This window comes from Apteryx rowi, unplaced genomic scaffold, assembly GCF_003343035.1.
Source record: "Apteryx rowi isolate R43461 unplaced genomic scaffold, aptRow1 scaffold_91, whole genome shotgun sequence".
Lineage (NCBI taxonomy): Eukaryota > Metazoa > Chordata > Aves > Apterygiformes > Apterygidae > Apteryx > Apteryx rowi.
The window spans coordinates 711,353-735,340 of NW_020451216.1; the positions used below are offsets into that span (position 1 = coordinate 711,353).

A 23,988-nucleotide genomic window follows, 5' to 3' on the forward strand; every position below is an offset into this window, starting at 1 on the left:
GACATTTTATACCAGGAACTGATTGATGGGTGTTTTTTACTTGAGACACAAAGAATAACTTTAAAAGTGAAAGATCAGCAAAATCTAAGTTTATGAACTCTAAATTTCTGACCTATGCAATTCCCCAATTTTGTTGATGCACTTTTAACAGACACTCCTGAGAAAGCAGAAAACAAGCTTCTCATTTCAATTGAAAGTGCATTAAAAGTTAATAAAAGTGGACTTTGTTGACCTGTCCATGACTATTACTGTCCTTGTAGGAACATGATCTAAAGATTAGATATATTCATGGCAACTCTTAGGCTGATGCTGCTTACTATTCCTTTGTCACAGGTCTTTACAGGAATCTTCACTGCAGAAATGATCTTGAAAATCATTGCTCTAGATCCCTATTATTATTTTCAGCAGCCCTGGAATATTTTTGACAGTTTAATTGTCACATTGAGCTTAATCGAACTGGGTTTGTCCAAAAACAAGAAAGACGGGAGAAAAGGAGGAAGCATGACAATTTTACGATCCTTCAGACTGGTAATGCCTCATGATGGCTCAGTTGCATAAAACACGTATTATGAATATCATAGAGAAGACTTCTGTGGTCTGCAGTTGGGACAAAGCAAAAAAAAAATTTTTTTTATCTCAGTAGTGGGAAAAAGAAATACATTGTTAAACTCATTGAGATGTTAGAGTCAAACTTTAATGTCATGTGTATTTACTTTGAATATAGTGAGAAATATTCAGAGAAAAAGTATTCCAGATTAGAGATGTTATAAAACTGGTATTGAAACGAAAAACTACGACAGGTAGTCTTAGGAAAAAAGTGGCAGAGTAGAAGTACAGAGAAAAGTATACTTAAAAACAAGCGTGAATCAAAGGGAAGGTATTCATATCATATACTTTGGGCTGATTTGGGCACTTGAGTTGTGTTTCCAAAAGGTAGCCACCTTTTATCATAACACAGCATCTAGATTCCTAAATTTGGTCCTTTCTGCCATATGTAAATTAGTTGCCATAAGCTGTACAAAGTGGATTGTATGAATACCTGTCTGCGTGTACCAAGGACTTACCAGGGACTTGAATTAGCCTGGTTCTTAAGGAGGTTGTTAGTTTATCTTTGCCATATTGCCCACGTTAAAAGAACAAACAAAAAGCTATACTTTTTTATGGAGACAGCTTTTAGGAAAACTTATTTTATGTAGAAGAACAACCCTCCAAAACTACACAAAAGCCACCTTCTGGAGGTGTCTTTCTCTCTACCCTGACTGTAAAGAGAAAGCAGCTGGTTAGTTTAAACCAGACACCTGATTTAAGCTAAAGCTGAGTGTGAAGAATCCCACTCTCAAGAAACAAACAGGTGAAAGCATGTGGAGGAAAGGGATATAACACATACACAGATTCACAGATATAGTATGTTGGTCACACCTTGGTGTCACAGTGACATACATCTTATATTCTTGGAATAGTTCAGAATGTTTATAAAATGTTTTTTGCAAGTTTTGAATGGTGCAAAGATGGATTATCTCTACTGATGTCTAACACTATGCTTTATCTTTTTACACAGCTGAGGGTCTTCAAACTGGCAAAGTCCTGGCCAACTTTAAGCACTCTTATTAAAATCATTGGTAACTCAATGGGTGCGCTGAGTAATCTGACCCTCGTCCTGGCAATCATAGTTTTTATTTTTGCTATAGTAGGGGTGCAACTTTTTGGGAGAAGTTATGGGGAGAATTGCCATAACATAACTAAAAACGGCAAGCTACGCTGGCATATGAAGGACTTTTTCCACTCATTCCTCATAATTTTCCGAATTCTGTGTGGAGAATGGATTGAGACCATGTGGGAATGCATGGTGGTAGCTGAACGACCATTGTGCCTCCTTGTCTTTTTGCTGGTCATGGTGATAGGAAATTTAGTGGTGAGTTTTTGATATTTTTCCTCTCTTTATCCTGTGAATAGTAGAATGCACTTAACTGGTTTTCTGTTAATAAAGAGTAGTTCCCCCAAACAGAGGTAGAAGACATATATGTGTTGTTACAGTCTGCAAAAGACACTTTTGCCTTTCATCCCCGAGCTTCTGTCCGTATTTTCAGCATGATGCTTTGTGCACAACATCACTTGACTCTTTCATGTGACAATGTGACATGGAATTCAGCAACAAATGACTTTCCAATCGAAATAATAGAGGCAACTATTTTTCCTTCGCCTCTCAGGATCTGGATGTAAATAATCACTAAGGTTTATGGCTTACCTCCTTGAAGTAATGGAGTTAAGTGATAAATCCCTCTGTAAATCAAATCTGGGTTTTGTTTAAGATCTATCTCATAAGTATGAAATTTGTGATAGGCAAATAGCAGAGCATACGCTACTATCATTGAAATCAGGGTTTTCTTTAATCATGTGCATAAATGAATCCTCTGTAAGTGCATTCACATCCAAAGGCAACAGCTTATGCCAGTCATTCCCACCACGGCAAGTGAGATTCATATCATATAAAGTTAACTGTCAGCACTGTGAAGTGCTTAGGCTAAGCTACTCATTGAGGCGCTCTCATTATCAACAGAAACAGAGAGGCATCCAAGGTTTGAACTATTTTCGTAAAAGATGAATAACTAAGACAGGTGGAAAGAACTGGTCTCTGGAGCACTAATATTCTCCACTGGCTGTGGGGGTGCCTAGATAACTAAGGCATACTATCTGCCCAATTATAATGTGATAAAAGTTAAGCTACATAAATCCCATCCTAAACTGGAACATGAGTTAAAATAAACTGGAATTTAGGAAGAAGTTGAAACCTGCCTGCCGCCATACCCGCTGCCAAAAATAATAATAATAATTTTTTTTATAAATTTTCCTTTTTAAATGTACTCAAAAGCAGGAAGGAAAGCTCAGTTTCAGAAACTTGGTTTTGATTTTGTGGCAGTGTTGCAGATTTGATAGAATTGCTGAGCCTGAGGAAAGTGTCAAACTAGTTAGCCATGCCCGTAGTCTTTGCTACTGTTATAACCTTTGAAAGTTGTTTGTGTTAAATATTGGCAATTGGCATGCACAGATCTGTCTTAGCTACTATTTTAAATAACTTCTGGTATGGAGAGTGTCATGGCAACGTAAAGCTTTCTGAGAGATAAGTTTGTCTCATCAACGATAATGTGATCATAGTCATTTCTTCTTTGCCTTGTTTTGGTTTGTTCAGTAAGACCAAACTTTGATAGTAGCTGTATTCTTCCAAGTTAGAATTTAAATTTCTGAATGATATTCTCATGACTTCATTTATTTATTTATTTATTTATTTATTTATTTCAATGACTTTCAGGTTCTCAACCTGTTCATTGCACTACTACTGAATTCCTTCAGCACTGACTGTCTCCAGACAACAGAAGATGATGGAGAGATGAATAATCTTCAGATTGCCTTTGCTCAGATTCACAAGGGATTTCACCATGTAAAGAGCATTACATGGGATGCCTGTTGTGGAAAGCTCAGGCATCTGAAGAAAGCACACAGAAAGAAAATTAAATTGACTGCACAGAACCGATTTGGTTTTGGAACACAAGGAAAAAATTGTAAAGAGAATTACAGTAATGAAGGGACTGAGAAAAATGGGGACAAATGCTCCAATCTTGAAGATTTTATTAACAATCCCAATATATTTGTTTGTGTCCCTATTGCTGAGGCAGAGAATATAAGTGAGGGTTTTGAAGATGATGATAAACTGAGCACATTTACAGACACAGAATATAGTGAAAAGGTAATAAAATTGTTTATTTGTATTTGGATACTAGTGTACAACATATATAGAAAGATGTATGTATCTTAGAAGACTGTCTCCAGCAGAACAGGATGGCATATGTGTATCCATCTCCAGATGGTTACAAAATTCTGATCTAGAACCAAAAATACAAATCTTTAGAGTGAGGATTTGTTGATCACTTGGAGCCTTTTAAAATCAAGATTGTTTATGATTTTAAAAGAAAGACTATAAATTGTTGGGTTTGCTGCAAGAGTTACTGGAAGACGTGTTGTGTTATGTGCAGATAATTGCATAGTTCATAGAGTGTTGGCAGATAACTGCAGCAGTCCTTTGTGACTTTGCAATTTGTTCACCTATTTTGGCATTATTTACGTGACTGAGCAAAAACATATGTGCTACATAAAGGATATATCATCATGGACTCTTAATATGAACTTTCAACTGTGGTCCATTCTTTGTCTTTTGTCTTTGAGCATACAGAATATAGTAACTATTAGAACAAAGTAGAAGGATTAAAGATGGGATGGATCTATTAAGTTCATGTTTTTTATATGGTAGCATAAATAATCCAATTTCTTTCTGTTTTCTCTGAAATTTTCAGTTCTATTTTAACCATAGAACACTCCCTTTTTGGATCCAGATTTTCCTACCTTAAGTTTCCATCTTAATCCATAGGAAAAAATTCTCACTTAACTTCCATAGTCCATGCGTCAGACTTTGGACTGCTTGTTGAATTACTAATTCCTTAATTTGCTGCATGCCCATGAAGAAAAAATTCCCTCTTTCTATCCCTAGGTAGAGTCAGAGACTCAAAATGATTACATCTGCATGACTTGTCTTGTCCAGGGAGACCTACTTTAAATGATTTGTACAACTTATATTTTCTTTCTCTTCCAACTTGTTCATCCCCAGAAAGGAGAAAAAAGCCCCACTCTAATCCACATATTATTTTCAGGAGGAAAATCAGCTGAGGCAAAGGGGAGAACGAGGGAAAAGCTCAGGAAGCTGGAGTAAAGGATCGGGATTTTCCTCTGAAGAATTCAGTGTACTTTGCCTAGAAAAGGACAGGAAGGCATCGCCAGAGCAAAAAGAGGTAACAGAATTTTGTTATACAACATTGAGTTTCCAGTTCTGGTCGAGCTCTGTGCATTTCTGTTCTAGGATTTGTTGGAGCTGAATAAAGATTATAGGAAATGGAAAAAATGAAGTTTGACTTTGGGGAAGGGACGTTTTCTAATTCATTTTAATTCATAAGCACTTTCTAATTCTATTGCAGTGGGACTCCACAGATACGTTACTCACACAAGCATTTATAGTACCTTTAGGGCAGCCCCTGCAATGCAACATGAGAGCTCGGTTTAGTAGCGTTAGTGGTGCTGAGCTTGAAGCAGTTGGTCTATCTGATTAATGATGGAATCAGGATTCTGTGAAAGAAACTGAACCTGCGCTGGGTTTCTAGGTATTCACTAAAATACAGATATATATGTATATATATGTATATATACAATCATACATATATAGCATGGAAAAGAGAGTGCTTAGAAATGGAAAAAAACTATAAAATAATGTGATTCAAATAAATCATTTAAAAAATTCTATCTGCTATTCTGTATTTCTTGAAATCTGACTCAGAGAAAAAAAAAAAAGAAAGTGGCATTAAAGGAGTGTTATGCTTCCAAGTAAAAGTGGGAAATTCCTGGAAGTCCACCTGTGTCTCAATTCCAGGAAACATAATACTTTAAATGAGTTTCTCACAAAGAAACTAAAGGCAGTAGTTATTCAGAAAAATATTTTAGGATAATTTTGAATAAAGAATACATTCAAAAAGTAACAGTGTCTTCCCAGCAATTTGGAAACATAAAGAAGAAAAAGCCTAGAATAATTAATTGGTAACAAACTGCTGATTCATTGTATGTTATATATTATGTGTGGTGGGATTGTAAGAAGTTTTGCAAGCAGAGAATATATATTATTCCAGTTTCAACTTCATAAGTACTTTCTTGAGCGTTTCTGATGCAACAATAAATTTATCTGATTGTCCAGTTTAAATGTATTCTCCTATGTTTTCCTGTTTTTAGCCCAGCTAAAGCTTATCCAAGTTTGAGGACTACATGTACCTGTATAAAAGTTGCAATCTCTTCAATTTACAAGCTCATTAGATAGTTTAAGCTGGTTCATGTAGATAGACAGATATGCATTTATACCTTGTAAGTATACAGCTTTGGCTCCCATTTGAATGCACCTGCAGGTATTTCTAAGCTCATATACTTTTAAAATCAAAGTCCATTCCTTTAGTAACTCTATTTGGAATATTAGTACGTGGCCAAGCTTTAATTTTTTTTTTTTAATTGCAGTTTCTCAGGGACAAATTTATTTAACTGGGGCCGAATGTAGGAAGAATCAATGCCTTATTTTTATTTTGTTTGGCAGCTTGACAGTGTCAGCTCTTCTGAAGGCAGCACAGTGGACCTGACGAATCCCGAAGATCTTTTGAGGCAGATTCCAGAGTTTGCTGAAAACTTAAAGAACCCAGACATGTGTTTTCCAGAAAGTAAGACTCTGATATTTTCACTAATTAGAAATGCAAATAGTAAAAAATAACCTATTTCTCTAGTGATGCTGAGCAAATAGGGTGAGACTAATTACACTTAATTTTGGTTGCTCACAAATCAGGCATCTTGTCTACATTGTTGTCCCTCTCTAGTCAATGGAGAGATCATGGCACCTGAAGAATAATCTCCCTTTCTTTAGATACCGAGGCCCAGAGTCTGGCATACATGATGGTTGCAATGAAGTGAGGTGAATCCTGCTCCACGGGACAGCATCAAAGTCACTTCAGGGCATTAGCACGGGAGAAATGTGTGGGGACAGGTCCCACCTGACATGGCCACTGGCACAAGGCACTTGGCACATCAGATTTATTCAAGATTTATTCTTACTTTACACCAATATAAATGCTTATTTGTTTAATAACATTTTGTGAACAAATCCCTATAATGATCAAAGGAGTGAAATAACAGAGAGAAGATGTCAGGATGAAGTTGAATTTCTATGGGATGATAGGCAGGGAATCCCTTTTTCAAATGATTGTGCAACATTTAGCTTTACAAGTTTTCATTACGGGCTGTACTCGATACCTCTATGAAAGTTTCCTGCTCAAACATGTATAACAATACGTGGCTTCCATAAGAAGAAAATAAATAGTTCATTAGATTTTTCCCAAATAACAGTCATTACTGACAGCCAGGGGTAATCACTGCACTCTCAGTATTAGACGTGAGCAAATAAACTATATTGTCCAAGTCAGTTTGTAGGATCTTTTCTTCCAGATTAGCTTGTTATATTAAATTAATTATAAGTTTAGTAAAAACATTCCTGGTGCTCACCTGGCTCTAGTTACCCCCATCGCCTCCCTGCCCTGCTCTGCAGCGCTGGCCTTTCCTCCTCTGCCATTTTTATGTCAATGAAATTTCTAGTGCACCGTTTTGGGATTGGATCAGTAAGAGCGAAGCAAGTAAAAATTATTCAAAGCTGGAGAGGTGTTGTCTCTGTGAACAAAGTACTTCCTGCGTTATAATGTCTTTTTTACTATTATAATGTTATACGCCATAAATCCTAAGGAAGATTTACCATGCTTGTATTGCAGTTTGCTTTTATCTCTCCAGAAAGACCACAAATGGTACGTTAATAATACAGATGTCAGATCTCTGAGCTACAGGATTTTTGTCAAAACTGCATTATAGACAGCTATATTTGTCAGTACAGCCATCAGAGCAAAACAGATACAGGTTTTCTGTCCCCATTCGAGCCCCAAAATCTGTGTCCAGGGAAGAACAGTGAAATGTCTTGTTTCACGCGCTGTAGTCCCAGGCCAGAGTGTGCCTGCTGCGGCCAAATCATTACAGAATTCAATTGAAGTTATAACAAATCTGTACCTCACAAAGGTTTCTGCACACTAGGAAAAGGTCACTGTCTTGTGCAAGTAGCTTTCCACACCTAATCCCCCAAAGCAGATCCAAGTTACTGGAGAAAGAGAGGTTATTAAAGGAAAGATCATCAGAATGTTTTACATAGATTATATACTAACATATATATGTGGGTTATATAGATAGATAATATTTCTGTCTGTATATACACACACACAAATTTATGTATAATACAGTGTATATGTAATACAGTGTACATGTACTATAGAAAGGCATGATATATATATATTTTTTCATTTTTGGAAATTACAGAAGCCTCCTACTTTTTTTTTTTTTTTTTTTTTTTTATAATAATGAAAATATGAATTAGCCTACAGCAGACAGTAAGGAAAATGTCACCCAAAGTCATTTGGTAAAATGAATAATTAAATGGAAACAGGATTCTACAACGGGATGTTTCAGGAAAACTTAACAGGCAGTGCTGCCAGAGCCACTTGTAAGAAGTACTAAAAATCACAGAAGTAATCTGCTCAGTTTGCAAGGAAACATCTTTTAGGCAACCTAACAATTAGGCGTATTCTTACAGGTTATGTGATATAAAATCAGATGCTTTGTACATTCAAAAGTAAATAAATAAATGCATGAATGGACCTTGCAAGGTAAGGTATAATGCTGCAGTATTAAAGATAACAGTAATATCTTCTTTGTCTCTAAGCCTTTTTGTCCTGCTGTGTTATGGTACTGTTTCCCCAAAACAGTGTTCAAAAACTGATAGTCTTTTGCAACAACAGGGCTCTTCCCCCTGCCCCGAAGTTTTGTGAGCCCAAACAGCAGCTACCTGAGAGCCAATGTCGCAGAAGTATCTGGAAATAATGCGTTGTTCAAAGGTGCTCCAGTAACTTTATTATATATTTAAATAGGAATTAGGGGGAAAAAAATAGATGCACATATATATATTTCCTAATTTTTTTTCTCACGGCAAAACAGATGAAAAGGGACCAACAAAAATATCCATTTAGGGTGACCAAGGACTTCCCATGCACTCAGAATTTTTCTGGGTAACCCTGCATTTCTGTGTATATTCCTTTCTGCGTGTGTCTCTCCCTCTCAGGTTGCTTTCGATACTTTCACTGCTATGCGGGTAAAGCCGTAAACTTGGGAGGACAAACATGGTGGAACATGAGAAAAACTTGCTACCAAATTGTTGAACATTCCTGGTTTGAATCCTTTATCATATTCATGATTCTTCTGAGCAGTGGAGCCCTGGTTAGTATAACATAATTTCATATATTTAGAAGCATTTTTAGTTTGATTTGCATGCAGCAAAGTGTTTTTAGCAGAGGAGACAAGGTATATCTTCAGTCATCAAGAGGAAAAAGAACGAGGCTTCACACAGGAGTCATTCACGATTGTAATTATTACAAATTTATTGTTTATAGCAAATTATGAGAGAGACTGAGCAACTCTAAAAATATATAACTCTCAGAAGCTATTTCTATTCTGGCTGCATGCTGGATTTTTATGGCTTTCTCTGGGAGATATTCCACAACTGTGAAATATATATATATATTATATGTCATTAAAACAAATAAATGACTCTTACTTAGTATTTTAATTCTCTTGAGATCATAAGCTTCTTGAATTAAATTTCTAAAAATATACGTTCCTCCTAGGATCCTGGTGTGCATGTGTGTGTGTGTCCCCACAGGGGTATAAGATACAGAGAAAGAGAAAGGAAAGAAAGAATTAAATTTCTTGGTTGATATATATCTGAGTAAACGTGGATGGCATTCAGATCTATGTAAATCACATATTGAGTGACCAGATGGGAACTTAATCATTCTAGACTATCATTTTTAAGAAGGTCATCTGACTTTTGTTGTTTATCTATATATTATAATTTCAGGCATTTGAAGATATCCATATAAACAAGAAAAGAAATATTAAAATTATGTTGGAATTTCTTGACAAAATATTCACTTTCATCTTTGTTCTGGAGATGCTCCTGAAATGGGTGGCTTATGGCTTCACGAAGTATTTCACCAATGCCTGGTGCTGGCTGGACTTCCTTATTGTACACGTAAGTTCTGCCCTCGATGTTTCCAGAAGGGTCCTAATGCAGGACATAGCAGCAGGACAGCTGATTCTTTCTCGGATGTGAATTTAAGACAGTTTGAAAGGGAAACTCTATTCGGGGAAGTGCTGAGCTCTTACCTTCCATTAACAATGATTTTGGGGACATCATACTCTGTCACCAAAGACTTGTTCACAGTTTGGCCTCTAAATGCCTCCCACTGTAACATTCTAAACATCCACATCAAAACCCAAGTTTGGAGATATTATGCTGAGCAAAATCTAGCACCCTTACATAGTGTATTTTGTCATTGGTTTCAGTGGAGTGCAAATTTCATTCTTAAATTTTGAGATGTAGAAAACATACACCTGTGTTTGCAGGCTGCTCTTCTCCACTTTCGCCAATAAGATGGTGATGATGATGATGATGATGATTTTGAATGGAAATAAAAAAAGCAGTTGCCAGAACTTTGCTAATACTTTCTTATGTGTCTCCATTCAGGTCTCTTTAATAAGTGTCATAGGTAGTTCATTTGATTATATGAAATCTCTGAGGACTCTCCGAGCTCTGAGACCCTTGAGAGCATTGTCACGATTTGAAGGGATGAGGGTAAGACTGAATATAAATTAAAGCCTGTTATACCAATAACCACATAAGAGCATCATAACTCATGTGACTGTGTCTTTATGAGGTTGGCAGGTCTATGCCAAGTAAAGTTTAGGGTCTACAAGACTAATTTTTAAAAGGCATATTTGCCGGGCTCCTCTGAACTTGCGTGCTCCTTATAGATTTTCCTTAAGTGATTGGGCCTGGCTGTTGCTGAAACTAGACCTAGACCTGGCAGAACTCTGCTCCAATGCCACTCAATCATTTCTGTCTTCTTGCCTTTTTGAGATGACGAAAAATTAAAATCAGAACCATGAACACAATTTTCATTTTGAAGTCTGTTGGAAAGCTAATTCAGAAAAAAGTGAATCACCTCCTTTTTGCAAGTTTTTTACTGGATTGATTTACAAGAGCTCTAGACTATTAAGAGGTACTTTGTCCAAATTATTATTATTTCTTACAAAAAGCAGAAATGTGTCTCTGTAGATTATTTGCTGCCTTTTCCATTGAAAGAAAATGTGAAACTTAGACATGACTTTAATTACAAACCTGCCATCGTTTAAAAGCAGAGAAATTCCCTCACCTAGTCATATGCAAAACACATCTGTGCACTGTAATGCGAAATGGTAATAATAGCCACAGCGGTGTTTGGGCAAAATTAACTTCTAGGTCTATGGAATATACTCTGGCATGTGAATATAGATAATATACAATGTCACTGCTGGACATTTACATGGAAATGCAAACTCAGTGATGTTGAGAAGTGTTACCTCTGGATATCTTTTGGAAGTGAAAGTGAAATCCCTCTGATTACAATATTGTCCTGTGAAGGCAGACAGAAATTGATATATTCTTTCAATTAATTTACTGCCAAAAATTTCCAAATCTGGCGTGGATTTCAAAATAGGTACTATCATATGTTCTACCTTGCTACATAAAATGCTGGTGACATGTTCTCCAAAAATGTTCACAAAGCTTTTTCATTTTTATTCCACTTCATAAAGTTCTTGTTTGCTACCTGACAGCAGTTAGACTTTGATGTGCTGAGTTCACTGCCTGCAAAACTTAAAGATATAATTTCATTGTTTACTTACACTGCCCCATTTTGTGCAGCAATCTGTTATGCCTTGGCATACACTTAAACCTTAAATGGATTTTTTTTCTGTGACTGTACAGCATCTAGCACAAAATATCCCTAGTTCATGATTATGGATCCCAAATACAACAATAATCCAGTAAAAAAAATAATAGATCTAGCAAAAGACTAGCTGAGATTCACTAGTGGTCCTCTAAAACTACTTTTCACAGTCTTAATAAAACAGTCCCCCTGCATTAATGCTCATGGAAGAGTCATCCGTTAATTAGTGTTATAAAAGTTAAAAAAAAGAAAAAGAAAAAAGAAAAAGAAAAAACAAGAGAAAGTTATCAAAAGAGGATGGACTTGTGTAGTATACTTATGTGGTGGTGTTTCACAGCAAATTAAAACAAACTAGCTGTTCCTTTGAGAACATAATGGTTCTTATTTCCAAAGAGTTTGCAATGCAAGGGACTGATCTCACAAATGCAAGACATCTGTGAATCTTTGTTCAAGGTACCAGTCACAACTGAGATGGGTATTTACATGGAAAAAATTAGGCTGCTGTTTGCTGAGATGGCCAAGGGGAGCTTAGGTTTTTTTTGTAACAGTTCATTGCACTGAGTGGATAATTGCGCCTGTCTTTGTTTAAGTAACTGTATTTCTTCTCTCCCATTTCACCAAAGGTGGTGGTCAATGCCCTCGTGGGAGCCATCCCTTCCATCATGAATGTCCTGCTCGTCTGCCTCATCTTCTGGCTCATCTTCAGCATCATGGGAGTGAACCTGTTTGCTGGAAAGTTTGGGAAATGTGTCAATTTGACAGAAGAAGATTCAGAATTAAACAGCTCTATTAATAACATATCAGACTGTAAAATTTATAATAATACTGGAAAAATATTCTGGGTCAATGCTAAAGTCAATTTCGATAATGTTGGCTCTGGTTACCTGGCTCTTCTTCAGGTGGTAAGTTCCGTTCGCCTTCACTAGCCAGGAGGGACCCAGCATCCAGCCAACCCCTAATTCATCTCTGTGGGTGATGGAAAAGAGTGGTCTCACGCAGCCCGCTCTTCCCTCATAGCTGGGTGTTCGAACAGCAATGTTGTTAGCGCACATGTAGAGCACTGGCAAGTTTCCCTAAAGTCAGAATTTGGTACAATATGCTTGTGACCACATGACAGCCTCTTTCCCCAATCAGTGTTACTTGGATATTGCAATGGTAGGAAGACTTTTACCCTAAAAGTTCAACACACTTCCCATAAATTTCCTCTCTTTCTAGGCAACTTTTAAAGGTTGGATGGACATTATGTATGCGGCAGTAGATTCACGAGAGGTTAGTCACTACCTTCAAACTGTGTTTTCTGAAAAGCACCTCTTCAGTTTTCAGCCCTGCTTTTGTGATTTTTCATGTGTTGTTGACATCTGCTATTAGTCTGTGCTAAAGCTTTCCAGTAATTATTTCTATCATCTGACGCAAACATTTCATCTGTGAATGACCTGCAGTATCATAATGCTAGCCTGCTCTACCGGTGAGTGGGATTCAACTCCAGATCCATACACCTAAATGAATTTATCTATGGTGGAAGGGTCTCCACGTCAGCTTGGCATCCAAGCATCTATTACGGTTAATGAAGATCTAGTCAAAATGCCTGAAGGATCTAGAGATCTGTTCAGCTCACCCCAGATATCTATATTGATCAGATGAACACCTCTCTAGACTCCATTGACTCTGCTAATTGGATCTCTGTCAGCCAGCATGGGAGTTTAGATTTGTTCTTTTGGTTTTATTTTTATCCCTAATAGTAATAAGAGAGCTTTTTTGCTGAGAAGAAAAAACATATCTAGGCCAACATTTTGAAAGGTAAGAGTTTGGGATTAGACTTCTAAATAGTTTGCTTGATTTTTCAAGTGCTGAGCACTTCACAGCTCCCATTCTCATCAGAAGAAGCTGAAGGTTGGTTGACACGTGTGGAAAAATGTGTCAAGAATGTCCAATTCAATAACTGTTTTTATTGACTTCAGGGGGGCCTGAATCAAGTACCATTGGTAGTATCTTAAGTCAGGTTTAAAAAGAAAAAAAAATCTGCTTGTTTGTGGGGAAAAAAAAAAGAAGTGAAAAATAAAGCTAAACTTCATTCATCATTAGTCAAAGAATAAATTTTGTTCTACAGGTTATTCAGTGCAAATATATTCAATACCAGTATGAATTACATTATCCTGTTCTACCATGATCTAGCCAGAAAATGCAGAAACAAACATTGTAAAAGAAGTCAAACTGACTAACTGTCATAGCATTAACACTTTGTTGTGGTACCATTTTTAAAAGACATACTTTCTGGTTGGTTTTATCTCAAGTGTTTCATCTGGCATATAATTTCATCATGATTTGACATCTCATAACAGATAGTAGTCACCATCTGATCAAACATGTCCTCCATGTAAAGTTTCCCTTTATTTCCTATGAGCTCCTAGGATTTCAGTGCATCAAGTAATCACATTTCAAATGTTGCTACTTTCCACAATTTCATGCCCCTTCCTCTAGTACAAGATAAAAAATTTTGTGTTAAGCACTATTGGTCATTATAAACTATACCCTACTTCTGTCAGACTTTGCAGTAGGGCTGTAAATCTTAGTTCCTACTGGGATCAATTTGCAAAAAGAAGATTATTGTGAATTGTGGCTATTGGTCATTTTTCATTTTGCTTTTCATTTCTGCAGAAAAATGAACAGCCGCAAATGGAACAAAATCTATCAATGTATCTCTACTTTGTGAGCTTCATCATCTTCGGATCTTTCTTTACTCTGAATCTCTTTGTTGGTGTTATTATTGACAACTTCAACCAACAAAAGAAAAAGATAAGTATACTGGTGGTGCTCCCAAGCATCATCTCTCTAGCATACTATCTTAAGAGTACAAAGTTCTTGCTAAACAGGACATCTGAAACTTCTATTTGCATTTACAATAGAATTTAATAATGAAGATAGCAGAAGTAACATTATGGGTGAAGTTCTTCCTCCTTTCTTTTCCCCTATAACATGAACACACAACTCTTTCCCAAAGTTTCAAAGGCTATGACATCAGCTCTGCAGCCCCTTAAAATGTTGCTCCTGCCCTTGGCGCTGAGCACTGAGGGAGACTGTTTATTTAGGAGGTGGTTGGAGACAGATGCTGTGATAAGTATTTTGGATATTTGACAAAAGCAGGATGCAGGAAACCAAGGAAAAGGTTGTTTTTATCCAGGTTTTCGTTGCTCCGTTGCTTTCATGCTTTCTGAGCTTGCCAAGTTTCACCGTAGAACTTCTGCTCTGTGAAATATATGGTTTATGCCACTGTGTTTCTTTGGGGCCTATTACAAATTATGAAAAGGGCTAGTACCCTAGCATACCCAGCAAGACATGAAAAAGAAAGAAATGTTAGCTTCCGGTATTTTAGACTTCTTAGCTACAATAATGCTGCTTTCTCATCAACAATAACAGTGAAATTTCTTTATATACCTAGGTGGGGAAGATATCTTCATGACAGAGGAACAGAAAAAATATTACAATGCAATGAAAAAGTTGGGATCAAAGAAACCTCAGAAGCCTATTCCAAGACCATTGGTAAGACTGTCTGAATTCTTCTAAAGAAAAATGCATTGCAAAATTAACTTAGTTCACTGACAAGTGCCTACATTAATATGTTGTACATAAATTATTGATAGTATCTTTACATTGATATTCAAATTGTGCTCTTAAAGTCAATTCCGTATAAAAAAATTGCACTGAAAGACTTTACAGGTTAAATATTTATTAAGTTTTGTGCATAAATATTATTGGATTATATATTCACCTTGGAACTGATTAAATGTCAGGATGAGAAGGGAGTTCTAATGTCACTTTTATATTCTACTTTCTTAAACATCTCTGTCCTTATCACAGCTAAATGACTTTGCAACATAAAAATTGAGATGTTAGTAAATATATGCAGATGAATGCTCCCTACTTTTATGGCTAATGCTAGATGTATTTTCTTCCTATAGAACAAATACCAAGGGTTCTTTTTTGACATTGTAACACATCAAGCCTTTGATGTCATCGTCATGATTCTCATCTGCCTCAACATGATCACCATGATGGTGGAAACGGATGACCAAAGTGAAACGAAGACTTACGTTCTTAACAAAATCAATATACTTTTTGTTGCTGTCTTTACTGCAGAATGCGTACTGAAATTGGTGGCTCTGAGGCAATATTATTTCTCAAATGCTTGGAACATATTTGATTTAGTTGTTGTGATCATGTCACTTATTGGTAAGTAAAACTGAATTGGAAAATTATTTGCTAAATATAATTCTATTCAGAAAAACATAGTTAAAATTTATCAGCTGCAAATTAATGTTGCAATGGAAGCGTAATGTTGGGAAGTGCTGAGAAAAGAGAACTACATAGTCTAGAAGGAAAGAAAGAAAAAAAAGAAGATCAGAGGGTAAACAGCTATGGTTACATTAAAATAACATGAAATAGGATTTTTTTTTAAAAATATACTATTTTATTTTAATAAAACCCAATATTTTAAAAGGAACACTGTGTTATATAAATCTTTCATAATGGTTGTTTAGCTTGTTTTTTCCCCATCTGAAAGACAGAATTAACGACCCATAGTAGCAATACCACTTTATGTGATAATTTCAGCTGTTACAGATTTTGTGCCATGATTCTCAACCAATAAATCTTCGATCAGATAAAAATTGTTTCTCTTTGTCATCTGTGCTTGTAATAAAGAATTGAAATATATAGAGACTATAGAGTTCAGAATGAGAATATAGACTATAGGATTCACATTCCTGAAACTCAGGCGTAGCTAATTGAACTTCAGGCTTCTCATCCTCTAACAGGATAGAAAAAAACAACCCAATTGTGTTAGCTTTTATTTCAAGGGATCTCAATGGAAGAATGGAGTAAAGAGCTGAAATAACATTGCTCTTCTGTCAATGTAACTATTCTTAGTGCCAGTACTGCCAAAATAGCAAAAGCCATTTTGGGGAAGAAAAATATTTAGTTTCTTTAACATGAGTTACTTTTTGGGCGACAATAAGAATAGAGCTCTTCTTTGTGAGGGGAAGTTCCTGGAGTGGAAATCCAGAAAAATGAATCCAAGCTGTCTAAATCTAACAGGCCAGGCCTCTGCTTCTAGAGCCACTAGACCCGTCTGTCAATTGTCATGCAAATTAAATAGAAAATAACATCCATGTATAGCTATATCCCTGAATGAACTGAAAGCCATTGTAGAACAGCACACAATAGTTTTGTGTTCATCACTTCATGGTTTTTCCTTACATGTAGCTTGACTATATTATCTAAATGATGACCATGACGTTGTTATCTCATGTTTTTAGCTCTGTAGTGTCAGTATTTGAGGCTAAAAATTAGAATATAAGTATATAACTTGCACTTGCTGAAGTATTCAGGCAACCAGAAAACCATTACCACAAACACTGGCTGATATGTGTATTTAAATGTGCATAGAAAGGTTTTTGCCATCCTTAATACAATAGAAGCTATCTTCTGGTGGCTGAAGAACATAGTTCATAATTGCTGACCTTTACAGCTTTTCTTCCAACTCTGTTGAAAACTGCAACTTCTGTTAAAAGTTGTTATGCTAGGGCATTAGCACAAGATATTTTTCAGCTGTACAGATATTATCATTTCATTTCATTACTAGTTAAGCAGAAATGTGATCTTCTAACCAATTATTTTTGTCTCCTTTTTAGCCTTACTGCTTTCTGGCATCGGTAAAGCATTTGAACATTTCTTACCACCTACACTCTTCAGGGTCATTCGCTTGGCTCGAATTGGACGAATACTAAGGCTCATCCGGGCTGCCAAAGGAATTCGAACTCTCCTTTTTGCCTTAATGATGTCCCTACCTGCTCTGTTCAACATTGGCCTCTTGCTTTTTCTGGTCATGTTCATTTATGCCATTTTTGGCATGGCTAACTTTGCCTATGTGAAGATGGAAGATGGCATTGATGATATGTTCAACTTCCAAACCTTTGCTAACAGCATGCTCTGTCTCTTCCAAATCACAACATCAGCTGGCTGGGATGGTCTTCTCAGTCCTATTTTAAACACTGGACCACCATACTGTGATCCAAACATAAGTGGTGTTGTAGGTGAATGTGGTAAACCTGCCATAGGCATTATTTATTTTGTAAGTTACATCATTATATCATTTCTCATTGTTGTAAACATGTACATAGCTGTTATTTTAGAGAACTTCAATGCTGCCACTGAGGAAAGCACAGAGCCTCTAGGTGAGGATGACTTTGACATCTTTTATGAAGTCTGGGAGAAGTTTGATCCTGAAGCAACTCAGTTTATAGCTTTCTCTGCGCTTTCAGACTTTGCAGATGCTCTGACTCAACCTTTACGTGTACCAAAGCCAAACAAAGTTGAACTCATAGCAATGGACCTGCCCATGGTCAGTGGAGATAGGATCCATTGCTTGGATATTTTGTTTGCTTTTACCAAACGAGTGTTAGGAGACTCTGGGGAGATGGATGCTCTGAAAGTACAAATGGAGGAGAAGTTCATGGCTGCCAATCCTTCCAAAATATCCTATGAGCCAATCTCCGCTACACTTAGACACAAACAAGAGGAAGTTTGTGCCACTGTCATCCAACGTGCGTACCGGAGTCATTTGCTTCAACGCTCTATAAAGCAGGCTTCTTACCTGTACCATCGCAGAACTTGCAATGGTGATGTTCTTGGAGAGGGTGCTCCAGAAAAAGAGGGACTTATTGCATCTATGATGGATAAAAACTATGGTAGGAGTCTAGACAAGTTTGAAACTTTGTCCTCAACATCTTTTCCTCCATCATATGACAGTGTCACAAGAGCCAGTAGTGGCAATCTCATGGTTGAGAATGAAGAATTTGCAGATAATCAACAATCTCCAGGTATTAAATAGTTCATAACTGAAAACATTGTCAAAAATATTTTAAACATTCACAGAAACTGATATTGTAAATACATGTCAACTGAAGCCTCCTCATTAAACATGCACTGTCAAAGAATGTTTGTTGATCAAGATCGGTTAAACATAGTTGAACATGATTACTTAGCTTCGGTAGTTGCTAAGTTGTAGCCTTTGACTCTGCTATATTCAGCTTTGTTCAACATTTATATATGCAGAAACAAAAGCTGGGAAGGGTTTGGGATCTTTTTTTTTTTTTTTTTTTTTTTTTAATCAATGGCACCCCACTGCAAAGCAGCTCCTGCAGTATGAGAGTACTGTGGTGCATTTACAGCAGAGGCAGATATGCCTGCTGACATTATATCCATTGCTCCAGTTTAAGAGCCAGGGAGAAGCTCAAGCAACACTGGATCTCCTAGCGAACAGGGAAAAGAATGTCAGTTTTAAGATAAATTGCAAAAGGGAGAGGAGCTAATATTTACCCTACCCTTAGTTTATCCCTAATTAATACCCTAATTATAAACCTGTTAAGCAAATGACTACTAATTTTTTATGTCTTGGGTTGGATATATCACAAAAATAGCCATTGCATGATACACAGATATGCCATGCTATACTGGACTTCCTCCAATATGATGAATCTACAGAATAAGTCATATTATGTATGCTATTGTAGTTGTGTTGCTACATAATGAAATAATAAATACAACACAATATTTCAGAAGTTGTACTGGGCTGAATAAAACTTTGTTTTATATTTTATCAGTGAGGATTCTTTTTTACCCATTTTCCTCCAGCAATGAAGCTAAGGCAACCTTGCTGCTTGTCTTTCTACCAGTCAATCCCTACCAAATTTTGTGTTTGTTAGATGCTTTCCTCAAACTTTACAGAATGGCTAAGTTTCATGATCGAGCTTCCTGTTAATGAATAATGAGGGGAGAGAGACAAATGGATAGGCCCACTGAGGGGAAGTCAGCAGCAGGACTTCAGCCACTTCATCAGGTATTGGAAAAGGGGAAGCTCCATGCAAGTCCCATCGATACTGCCCTTGGTCGTGGTGGTGTGTGTCAGCCATGGCCATGGGGTGAAGCGTGGGCCTAAGGCAGAGGTGCCCCGTTGGTGGCAGGTGAAGTGCTCAGGGTGAGTTGTTCCCCCTCCTGCCAGCGCTTCTCCGATGGGAGGGTCGGTTAGCTCACTCCAGTGAAGGGCTAGAACAAATCAATGTAGCAACAGTGTGGATGACTAGGAAATTTGGGTTGAAGCATTTGAGCTTGGGGTTAACATGAGACCATAGATACAGTCATAAATTCTCCTGAAACCGGGTGTGCACATGTTCTCCTATGATCTTCACCATGCTTTCTTTATATAGGTCTTTATCCTTCTTCAGGTCCTTACTAGCTTGGGATGCTTCTCAGAAAGACACATGCCCAAACAATAGTCTGTCCCATGCCCTTTGTATTTGTACTTTGGAGATACTTTTGCTTCCTGGTGACTGATGTGTTATGCCTCATGTCATGCACTAGGCAGGCGTAGTCATAAATTCCTCTTGACATTTTAATTGCTTGTTTAAGTATCAAGCATGTTATGTGCAAGTCAGTGTAACATGCTTTCTCTTTGTAACTGCAAGTCTGCAGTCTTGCAGTCATTGTTGGGTTTGGCAGGTTTTGGCGAGGCTCAGCTGTGCTTTCCTCCCCCCACTGATTTCAGCCAGAAAGGAAAGTGGGTTCTGTGACTGACTGGAGGTTCAGCTCCTGGGGATATTTCCTGGATCTGCTATACTCTCCATGTGTGACTTGCAAGGAAAGTTACTTGCTCTCTCAATAGCCCTTCTCTAAGGTGGTAGTTATATGTCCTTCTCTGTTCATCGCTGTCACCTTCCTCTTCTGCCTTTTTCACCTCTTCAGACTGTGAGCTCTTTGGACAGAAATTCTCTTTTGTTCTGAATGGTAAATTGCACTTTGATAATGGGACTCTGGTTTCAGTCAAGGCTGTCTGAACACTGGCTACAAATAAATAATATTCATAATACCTTCTAATTTTCTTTATCTCTGTGGTATTCCTTTAGCTTCTCCTAGCTACTCCTGGCATTATAGCATCTTTGATTAGTTTTGACTAGTACTCCTTCATATTTTAAGATTGATGCACAGCAAACCATCTGTTTTATATCAGTGAAGTCAACAGCTCTGTGACATTGGAACTGAGGTAGATCTATTCCTTCACAATAAAATTTAAAAATAATTAATAAAATTGAAAGTAAATGTTTTTATTTGGCTAAAATGATTTTTTTTAAATGCTCACCCAGTTTGTGGCCCACCAAAATTTAGGAGTTGACTATATTGCACTAACAAGATGGTGTTTTCCAGTCTAGCTTGTCAGATATCTGCTCCCATGACATGTAGAGTCTGTCAAGAAACAATAATGAGTCACACTCACCCTTCTCATTGCACAGAGTAGTTCTGACACCACATCCTCTCAGGAGATTAAATATTTGAACACGTGCATACCCAAAGGTAACAAAACTCATCTTTGACAGTTTGTGTGCTAGGAAGGGGTATTTTTGCCTTGTACGAATAGGTTTATTTACAGCCAGCTGCACACAAGCCTCACTGACGTCCATCCTCCTGGGAAGGCCATTCAGAAGCCAAGTCAGAGCTGCACTAGCGTAGGAGGCAGGATGTAAAAGATATTTGGTGCCCTAAGTGAATCCATTATCAGCACAAAGAATTACAAGTAATCCCTAAGATGAATTTACCCTTTGCAGAAACCCCTTTGTGTAAAGATGATATCATTTTGGGTAATGCAAGTCTCTTGGCCTGTTTTCCCATTCCTTTAATCCTTCTGGGTCTTCTCTGAATCCTCTTAATTTTTGGATCATTCCAATGTTCTTATTACAATCATAGTTTCTCGAGATGTCAGGATGGGCTACAGTCTTGTTTTGAGATGGACTGCTTCCATTTGATCATGTTGAATGACATTTGATTTGCTCGCCCCCTTTTAGGCAGTTGTATTAACAACCTGTTCTCTTCAATAGTTGCCTCTTCTGTAATCTATGTACAGCTGTCAGATTTTACCCACAAAGAGGTTACTAGCTTTTTAAAGAGGTTACTAGCAGAGACAACAAAAGCTTCAGGGCTGAGAGCATTCCCATGGACCACCTATGAGAAACCTGGCTCAGTAACACGACATTTTGTTTGTTCCTTTGATAGTCATGTAGCACAATAAATTCATGTCAAAGAAGAAAATGAAAATCCCAGAACAACTGTAGCTCTCTGCAGTAGACTTGATTTCATTACCTATGGCGTACACACTTATGACAGGAAATAAATGTAATGGAAAGGCAATTTTCTTCCATATTTGCTCCCCAATCAGAAGAGTTAAAGGAGAGGAAAAAAAAGAACTACTTGGAACTAACCAATAAAAGAGACCCTATATCCCAAGAACAGGGATCAAGACCTAAACAGATAAATAACTGTCTCAAAAAAAGTATTTCTTTAGCAAAATCAGGAGCTATAGCATAGACGACACAATAAAATCAGAGGACCATACTTATAATTTAATACAGTTTTTCTCAGCTCCTTAGGGAAATCAATGTGCATTTTGTGTATGGTTTCCTCCTTTATTTATTCTTCCTTTTGCACTGAGAAGGTCTTTGACCAGATAACCTGAATGAAGCAGATGTTCTCACACACCACATACCCTTACAACATGCAGAGAAGCAATACTAAAATAAACAATACCACCTATGTTATGAAAAGATATTCAAGTTTAGTTTGTTCAGCCTGAAAATAACAGCTTAGAGGACATATCGTAGTTCTCAGCAAGTGAAGCAGGTGGAAAAATATGAGCTGGGGAGAAAAGCACTTAAAAGATAAATAGAATAGCCATGGAAAAAGTTACCCCAGAAATTAGAAGTAGCTTCTAGTCTTCAGAGTATGAGGTTGTGAAGCTGCATTGCTAGTCTGACAAAAAATTGAATAGTTATAAATTTCTTCAAAGGATTAAGTGCCATGGCACTTTGCAAGAGGAGGTGTGACCCAGCAGACCCCTGGATTCCTTCTAGAAACTGCAAACTTCATAAAATTGTTGCCTCAGACTGGGATCTGCAACAGATCAACAATGTCAACTTTGAAACTTGTTGAATACTTCCGCCTAGTGGTTTCAGACCAAAATAACATATTCAAAGTGCAAGAGAGTTGGAGCCTGTATCTAAGTATTGGGATCGAGACCTAAACAGACAAATAACAGTCTTAAGAGTATTAGCAGCAATCAGAGAGCTAGTGGTAGAAAGGGTTATCCTGAAAGAAAGCTACACTTTAAAGTTCAGAAAATGAAATGAATGAGAATTTCCAGTATAAAAAGAATTAGAATATGAATTGTAAATTGAAACTGTAATAAATTACTCGTTAGTTATATAAAAAAGAAGAAGAAAAAATAAGGAGGATGTGGGATAGATTCAGAATTGGGCAGGGAGGAGGTTTTGGACAGCATGAGGGTTAAAGATTATATACTTTTTTATATATGTGTGTATGTATATGTAATATTAACCCTAATACAGTATATAATCCCCCTATATAATCTTTAACCCCTATATACATACATACATACATACATACATACATATGCACAATAAAGACCAAGTATTTACTTGGTCTCCCTCATTTTCAATAAAAATCGTATTCAACATGGGGTTAAACTTGACCCCAGCAAATATGAAAAGTTTATATAGAAACGTGAACACATCCATGGATGAACACAGAAGGGAATTAAAACTAATCAAGCTGGTGGCCAGATTAATCCCTATTCAAGAATATTCTTGAGAACTGGCACATGAGACTGCAATTCTCTCAATAAGAATTTTGCACAAATCTGTCAAATCAGGAATGGTAGCAGGAGGCAAAAAAATAACAAACATAATAGTTGTATTTGAAAAGGAGGTAAAAAGCAATTCAAGCAATCATAGGCTTACTAATCTGAACTCAGTATGACCCAAGGCTTTGAAACGCATTTTGAAGGCAAAATAATGAAAGACATGAAGATACATGGAAAATGGAATAAAATACAATTGAAATCTACTTACTACAGAAGAAGAATGCGGCAGATCTCATCTGCTGGTGCTCTAATAAAGCAGCGTCAGATGGGAAGCTGATAGTTAAACTGGAGAGGACTGGCACTTACATGAGAGCTGTGGCATTTGCAGAGGGAAGACCGCGTCGGTTTGTGTTGTGAACGACCTCCTGGTAGAAGAGAAATCTCATATGGATCAGTTGGATTTAGCTATATTTCATCCATAACCTGAGCACAAAAACGGCAGCACCTTGAGTAAGCAAGTGGGGAAGGAAATCCTGCTGAATGATCTCAAACACTGGTGTATAAACAAAATGCAACAGGACGCAACCTGAAGTCTTCTACCAGGGCCAAACAGGAGTGTTTGCTATCAGGTAATGGAAGCTGCAGAGCACCACGAAGACCTCAATATATTATTGAAACAGTTTGGTTGTGATCCATAAGGTGATGCAGCCATGAAACAGAGAAATGTGAGGTAAGATTTACCAGCTGAGATACGGCCAGTGGAGTCCAGAAAGGACTTGCTAATGGCCACATGGAAAG

General features: G+C 37.1%; 1 protein-coding gene across 1 annotated transcript in view; it reads left to right on the forward strand.

The window, feature by feature from the left end:
* The window catches only part of LOC112978260 (sodium channel protein type 5 subunit alpha-like), a 36,901-nt gene extending 18,526 nt beyond the window's left edge, over positions 1-18,375 (forward strand). Inside the window, exons 14-27 of the mRNA XM_026091563.1 lie at positions 334-528; positions 1,559-1,912; positions 3,308-3,742; positions 4,701-4,838; positions 6,176-6,296; positions 8,783-8,937; positions 9,578-9,751; positions 10,247-10,354; positions 12,113-12,391; positions 12,705-12,758; positions 14,145-14,286; positions 14,926-15,026; positions 15,446-15,716; positions 17,177-18,375. Of these exons, the coding sequence (XP_025947348.1) occupies positions 334-528; positions 1,559-1,912; positions 3,308-3,742; positions 4,701-4,838; positions 6,176-6,296; positions 8,783-8,937; positions 9,578-9,751; positions 10,247-10,354; positions 12,113-12,391; positions 12,705-12,758; positions 14,145-14,286; positions 14,926-15,026; positions 15,446-15,716; positions 17,177-18,375 (3,726 nt within the window). The remainder of the gene's footprint in view (positions 1-333; positions 529-1,558; positions 1,913-3,307; positions 3,743-4,700; positions 4,839-6,175; positions 6,297-8,782; positions 8,938-9,577; positions 9,752-10,246; positions 10,355-12,112; positions 12,392-12,704; positions 12,759-14,144; positions 14,287-14,925; positions 15,027-15,445; positions 15,717-17,176) is intronic.
* The last annotated feature ends 5,613 nt before the right edge of the window (positions 18,376-23,988 follow it).